Here is a 7,659-nt window from a genome sequence, read left to right on the forward strand (position 1 = left end):
ACTTCTTAGTGATGGAATGTGTTGTACCTCTTATAGCAACTTCTTGTTTTCATGAACTGTAAACTGAGGGATGAAACACCTAAATCTGAGAAACAGTAGGTAAATTGAGGACTGTTGCTTGTTTTCCAGTTTACATAGCTACTGGTGAGTGAGATTTTGCATCCAAGAGATTTCAGAAGTGCTTGCTAGGTTTAATGTTCTTGTGTGGGAGCATGTAGAGAGGATTAGAAGAATAAGTGTATGCTGTTGTGGTACAGTATTAACAGGAGGGGAAGCTTGTTCTTTTACAATTGGGTGACACATTTTTCATGCTCTATCTGATCAGCTATTCTGCTTTGAAGAAGGATGGAGAAAGGCTATCAACTTTAATGAAGAGAGGAGAAGCAGTGGAAGCAAAGCCTGCTCGGCCAGTAAGAGTCTACAGCCTCTCTCTGCAACAGTTCCAGCCACCACTGTTCACACTGGGTAAAGGTCAAAGATTATTACATAGGGTGATGCTACCAGCTTGTTTGTTAGTGCTTATTTACACTCAGAATGGGACTAAGGTATTGAAATTGTTTTCGTTTCCCTCATCTGCTTATTTTGGTGTGAGCCTGTGTGCAGAGACTTTCACTTTGCAGTAAAAGCACCATATTTTGGTTTTAAGTTAAGCTGATTATGTGTAATCTTTCTGTGAGGGAGAATTCTGAGAGGCTGGTCAGCGGATTATTTGCATCTGTCCATGATTTTATGACCTCCAGCTCACTCCTCCTTTCTCAGGTCTGCTTGCTTCACCTGACCCATTCTTTTGCCTAGATGCCCAGAGCTGCTGACCAGCAGCTGGGGCATAGTATAGGGGCCAGTATCAGCTATTGTCAGGCCTCTTTCTAGTTTGTAGAGGCAGGATCTTACGCTGTCTTCTGTCATACATTAAGAAGCACATTAATAAATCAAAGATCCTATTGTAAATGTTTCATGCTGCTCTGAGGTCTGGATAATCTTTTGCACTGGGGCACTACCTGATTGACCCGCAATCCTCTATTGGACCAGATTGTATATGGTGAGCAGGTCTGAGAGACAGATCTCAGTGCTGTGTTTCTTCAGGCCTTACTTTCTGGTTGGGTGACCAGAAGCTGATCACTGACAGCAGGGGAAGTTAAAGGGGAATTTTAAAATGTCAGCAGCTTTCATTGGAGTTGCCCAAGTGCAGTGTCTTAAAAGCACTGAAAGCTATTTTAGGTTATTCCTAAAGTAACTTGGTTTCATCATTAGAAATATGTAACAACCTTCTGAAACCTTAAAAATGAATGGAACTGAAGCATTTTTAACATACCGCAGCAAGTACTTAATTTCTAGTGAGTTAATTCAGTTGCCATTGTATTTGCCTTCCCTCCTGTCTGGCTTAGCAATCTCACCCGCACATATGTTACAGGATGAATAATTGATGTTGCATCCTATAAATATTTTATCACTGGGTTGTTTGCTCGGTGCATTTTTACATTTGTTTGGGAGCATGGTCTCTATGTGAAGTAGATTTCACATTCTGCTGGCAATTTACCATGTCACCATTTAACATTCCAGATATTGAATGTGGTGGCGGCTTTTATGTCAGGAGCCTGGTCAGTGACATTGGCAAAGGTGGGTATGAGGAGGTAAAGAAAGTGATGGTTTTGGGAAGTAATGTGTCTGCTTATAGAAAATTCTTGCTATATATTTTTTTGCGTCCAGCCACCAAACATAGGTCCTGTTTTGCAGCTTTTTGTTGCTATCACTTGCTTTTAAGTACTAAAGTATGTTCATTGGGAGCATGAAGGAATAAAGCCTAAATAATTGCTAAAGGGCTCTGGGGGCTGGGGGGATAAAAATGGAGTGAGGAAAAGCACTGAGCAAGAAAATGCAAGGCAAGGTGGGAATCTTTTTTTCCTCTCCTCCATATGTTAAAGCTAACTCAGATTAAGGGTGAGAAGAAGCAGAAGAAAGATTCTGCCTTTTTAAACATTATTCATTGCATTTTGAAAACAGATTGCACAGAACGTTACCATGCACATAATAAACCCTTTCTGCTGGAAAGTCTTGTTCATTTGTGATTATTTTTCTAGTGCTTTCTTTTTCCTTCCCCTGTACCACGAATGGTGTTGCTTTCCCACAGGATTATTTGTCTTGCATCCTATATTTATCAAACTGCATGATGGAGAACAGATAGTCCATTTCAGTATTTCTTTTTTTTTTATTAAGTGATATGTTTGCAGACCAAAAACCAAGCAATGTGAAAGAACCCTGTGAATTTCAATGTTATTGCTTGTGCTTAGGCAAGTCAGGGATTCTTCTGCTATAGCCTCCTGTGTATGCTCGATTGTGTTTAGTCACTTAAACACACCAAGATAAAATCTCTTCCCAGCTGGCTCTTCTTCAAAGCATGAAATGCAGGAAAAAATCTTCTGCCCTCTGAAAGGGTGGACAAGAATATTCTCATACACCCATACGCTTACGAGTAAGCTCCAGTTGTTCATATCTTTGGTAACTCCTCATTATGTAATTGTGTCCTATGTGTATTTAACCCATCAGAGGATCTGTTTATATTTCAAATGTTTCCATATCTTAGTTTATGTTATCCTATTGAGTGGCACAGGGATACGAATGTCAAAATTCTTCTCGAAGACAAAAATGCTATGGCCTCTAAGTGCATGGAGAATCAGCACATGGTCCCCTTAGTCGCTTGTGAATACGGAATGTGCTGCCCTTATTTTATGTCATTTTTCTTTCTGATTTAAATCTGGAAAAACTTCCAGACAACTTTCTGTCAGATTTTGAACACTTACTACACTGAAAGATCTATTGAAATCAAAGGAATTACTTGCCTCAGACTTACAGAGATGTAAATGAGTGATGAATCCTCATTTCAAACTAAGCAGAGCAATGAAGAGGGCTACATATAGAAAAATGAATTAAATTTGACCACGCATTTCTTGTAAATTCTCATTTCTCCTGTACTGTAGAACTTTCAACCTGTGCCAGCATACAAGAGCTGACCCGAACCAAACATGGACCGTTTACGCTGGAGGAGCACGCGCTTCATGAAGACAGATGGACAATTGATGAAATTGCACAATCCTTAGAGCATTGCATGTCTCTTTTCCCAGGAGAGCAATCTCATAAAAAATTTAAGACAGAGCTTCCTGAAGAAACTGCTGTGAGCCGTGAAGATAAGTGATAAGTTGGGTCAAGGGAAAAGACTGAATGATTGAGACGTTTTTAGATTGGATTGGGATTGTCTTGCCTTTTGTGTAAATTTTCAGGTCTGTGTGAGGAGGGTGACAAAATGCAGTGTGAGACAAATGGTTCTTTTGTTTTCTGAGGCTCAAATATGCACTGAAAACATCCAGTGCCTGCTGCTCTCTGCTCTGTTTATTTCTCTCATTACATCCTGTAAATTGTTCTGCCACTGACGTCAAGTCTGCATAAACTTTTAAAGAACTTATAGGGTGCCCTACAGCTGTTGTTACTAATCCTTCAATAAAAAATTACAAACCTTAGGATTTACTGAATGTGCTCCAAAGAAAACCCCCTTTTTTTCCTTGACAGATGCTTCCAAACACTGGAGTACCATGGTGACAGGACTTTCATAGCTGCAAGGGTATATAAATGTGGAGTGGCAATTTGTTTTCTTGAAATCCATTTGGAAAATGCCCACTCTTCTGTAGTTTTTGCTATGCAGATTGTTCTTTCAGTCGAATGTAATCCAGAATGCATTAAACCTAAATGCTGATGTTTCAGGTGAGGTCTGAAATGGAGTTATAAGTGAATAGTTTACAAATTCAAAGAGTCTGTAAAGGTAATTGTTATGTAACTAGTGCTCTGAAAGGTGCATTCATCATTACAGGTATACATATCGTATTCTTGTATGATGTCCTACATGTTGATAATCTGTCATTTCAAGTACAGTCAACTGCTTTGCCTTTCATAGTAGGGCTTTGGGAGTTGAATTCCACAGAGCAGGACTTGAAGCTGTGTGGGCAGCAGCGGGGTCCAACATGGAGATACTTGAAACCATTTTGGTTTGCTGGGGCAGTGAATGCTTGTTTAATAGTTTGCATATTCAACAGAATTTGATTGCACTGATGATTTCTCAATGATGCTTCCCTAGAGGTTCTCAAAATGACTAAGAGAGGGGGCTGCTGGTGTTTAAAACACACCCAGATTGTTCCTGTCTGTCTACCAGACTGTCCAGACAGGGCTTTCATATTTGTCCCCGTTCAACAATCCTGTAGCACATCTACTTTTCTTCTGTCATGATGAATGAAAGGAATAGTTTTATCACGTGAATATCTGGGATAAAGCCCTGCATTTGAAATAGTCACTGAAATGCCGAACAAGAGGAGTGGAGTGGCTGCAGTTCCATGCTGCTTGCTGGCCAGGTTGTCTGCTGTGGCATTGCAAAACTCCTGCACCATTAGCATCAATTTTTGGTTCTGGACTACGGCCACTCCGTTCTCTTACTCTAGTGACTGAATAATGGGAATGCAACATGGGTTATATCTTGTGGGCGTGTCTTTCATGGATGTGAAACTTTGATTTAAAGACTCTGTGTTACTCACGTTGCTGCTTTCCATGGTAAGTTGCCTTGATAGCTAATTACCTAATTACCTCTATTGTATGAAATAAATGACATTTTAGACCCAGTCAGAAAATCCACATGCTGCAATTTACATCTCTGCACCTTACATAAAGCAGCTTTCTCTATGTGCTGGTGTTATGTGAAATGATTAAGTTCCAACTTGGCTTTCAACTTCAGAAAAGAAGTAAATATCCTGAAGTTTTTATCGCAAGGTACGTTTCCAGACAAGTGTGGTTTTTATTTGTTTGCTATAAAATAAGGAACTCAAGTCTCTGCAAGATTAATGAAGCTCTCTTTTGATTGTTTTTGGAGGAGGATAGAGCTTATCTTGTGTAGTCCAGTAAACAGTTTTCTTCTTTTTATGTATTCTTATAAAGAACTTAAGGGGGAAGCATTGAAAATGCTGCACACACATCAGTGTTAGAGCACTGCAGCAGTACCGTGCTTAATGTAGAATGTGGATGAAGTAACTGTGATAAAAAATCTTGATATAAGAACTGGAAGAAGAGTTGTGCTAAGTGAGACTGCAGGGCGATTCTGGGTGTTTCTTTTAGGGATTCTTTGTGGTACTTGGAGTTGAAATAGAGAAGAAAATTTGTTTTAAAGAAATAAAGCAGATAATTTCATTTTTTCACAATACTTATCTTGAATCATCAAAGACTTTGGAATGCACAGTCTCTTATTGTTCATATCTGTCTTTCTTCAGGAACTTAATATATATTATCCCAGTGGTTTTCTAGATGGAATAAGTTCTCATTTTCCATATGAAGCTTTCTGTGCTTTTAAGAATAGCTCAGTAGATCCAATGCTATTATTCTACTTGTTCCATCTACTGGGATTGGTTCCTTTACAAAGGAGTGTAACTGAGAAATCTTGCTATTAATAGGGTGCGTTTGTGTTTGTGTGTATGTATATATATAATGCTGTCTTGCACATTTCATTTTTCATCCATTTGTTTAATGCTCAGCATGGCTTTCTTGCTGTTCCATGTGAGACCCCCTGATATTTTTAATTTCAAAGGAAAATATCTTCAGCAGCTTTTAGGTTAGCTTGCTGCTGGTCTCTTGTAATTATTGCCTACAGACCTGTGATCCTGAGAGACTCTATTCTGTAGTTACTTACATGGGAGACATGAATTGGTTGTCAGAAGAATGCATCCTGACGAAATCAGCAAGCTGTAGTTTGGTCCACAGGTCCTAATGCAAGGGGAGACATGGAATGCAGTTGTTCATGTTCAGAAATCCGTGTAAGGAGTATAGACAGTGTTACCAAAGACTGATGGCCCTTTCAGTTTATGAACACAACTTCCCTAAAGGCTTTTATTCCTCTGTAGGGAATAGAATTTCACCAGCTCCTGCTTAACCTTTTGTGGGGGGGAGAGAGAGATCATCCCCAACCCTAGGTTCTGTCACCTGCTGAAATACTCATAGAACTTTGTATCAAATTAACGAACAGTCTATTTCCGGATGAATTGTATTATACTGTGGAAGCTATTTTACTTACAGTTTGGCTAGAGAGTATGCTTGGTTGTAGCTGTGAATGGCCAGATAGCATGCAAAGTGATGGCAGACATAAGATAGCTGTCTTTAGACAGCGTGGCATGAAACCATGAGCAAGTAATGCAATAACAGCTTATTTTTTTGTGAGCACAGGTGAGTATCAGGTCTGTTCCAGCCCTTAACAGTTGAGATTCTTCCCATTGTCTTTCCTGGGTGCTCAGCCTCACAAGTGTGCTCTTTCCTGAGAAACTGCTTTAGTGTCTTTTTCCCTTTGAGTCATTAGACCAATGAGTAGTAGCCAGGAGGCCACTGAAATATAAACAAATAGCTTTTTATAGATGTGTTTTAATGAGTGTGTAATCCTGTATCTTGAAACTTTCCAGATCTGAAAGTGTTGTGTTCCCATGGGAACCTAGGGAAATATTCTCTCTTTTTAACTCCTTATTAAGATGCACATCCCTGAGGTATCAGCCTGAGGAACTGTGATACATCCAGAGGAAGACTTGAGCTTTCCCAGAAGGAAATCATAGATCTTGTTTACTGACAATCATGATATCTGAAGAGTAAGGGGCATTTAAAGTGAGAGGAAAAAGTGCAGATATGTTTTTTCTGAGCCCAGTAGAAAAGCTGGTACTGGGTGCCCAGCTGAGGGTATTTTATGCACGAAGGGTAGTTAGGAATTGTATGCTCTGGCCATAAAATATGTCTGTCTCTGTGATTTACTGCTGAAGTACTTCAGTGACGCAGGCTTGAGGATTTGTGTCATTTTGATGAGCATTGTTCATGGAGAAAATCCTGTTTCAAAAAAAAAAATGATCCTGCATTTTGACATGAATGTTTTCCCTCTTGAGTTAGGATTCGTGATCTTTAGTCCACAGCATTATGCTCCTTTAGTCTGGCCTTGTCTCTGCTGCCAGTGCTGGTGCTGCTTCAATGAGGCTGATGATGGCTTTGTCATTTATCTCCTCCTAATGTCCCTGCTGGGCAGGGTCTCTTTCTTCCTGCTTTAAATGGTAGCTTTTCTATGTGCGTTGTAATATTTTTCTGCTGCCAGCATGCTGAGCACTTTTAAAATGTTTTTAAGTAAGATCAATAGGATCTTTTTTCTTTTTTTCTTTTTTAACACATATTCATCAAACCAGAGCCATTAGTGAAATATTCTAGGAGCGCCTTCATCAATAACTAACATTTAGCATCTTGCCCTGCAGTACTGTTTTTGATTTATATGTTTATTAGAAGAAAATAAAGTCAAACAACTTTGAATGGCTCATCAGATTTTGGGGTACCTTAGAATTTTATATTCTTATCTTTGGTGTAATAAATGGTCAAGTTGCTGTTTGAGCGTGAATGCCTCTAATAATTTAATGGCTGGGATCATTTCTGGGTTACATAGCAGAGTCAAGGAATTGGTTGACAATACTACTTTTTTATTAAAAAGCATTAGGGAAAACAAAGTGAAGATGTGTGTGTGTGTGTGTGTGTAACACCACCTGAGGGATGTCCTGTAGACAGTGAATGGTTCAGCCAATCTGTGGGCAAAATTGCTGTCCCAGTTATCCATCAGAC

At 39.4% G+C, this 7,659-nt stretch overlaps 1 protein-coding gene across 1 annotated transcript in view; it reads left to right on the plus strand.

Moving 5' to 3' along the window:
- The window catches only part of TRUB1 (TruB pseudouridine synthase family member 1), a 30,251-nt gene extending 22,819 nt beyond the window's left edge, over positions 1 to 7,432 (plus strand). The window contains exons 6-8 of the mRNA XM_015867393.2: positions 326 to 465; positions 1,561 to 1,617; positions 2,976 to 7,432. Coding sequence (XP_015722879.1) covers positions 326 to 465; positions 1,561 to 1,617; positions 2,976 to 3,190 — 412 coding nt within the window. The 3' untranslated portion in view covers positions 3,191 to 7,432. The remainder of the gene's footprint in view (positions 1 to 325; positions 466 to 1,560; positions 1,618 to 2,975) is intronic.
- Positions 7,433 to 7,659: the final 227 nt, after the last annotated feature.

Source organism: Coturnix japonica, chromosome 6 (genome assembly GCF_001577835.2).
Source record: "Coturnix japonica isolate 7356 chromosome 6, Coturnix japonica 2.1, whole genome shotgun sequence".
In the NCBI taxonomy this organism is placed as follows: Eukaryota; Metazoa; Chordata; class Aves; order Galliformes; family Phasianidae; genus Coturnix; species Coturnix japonica.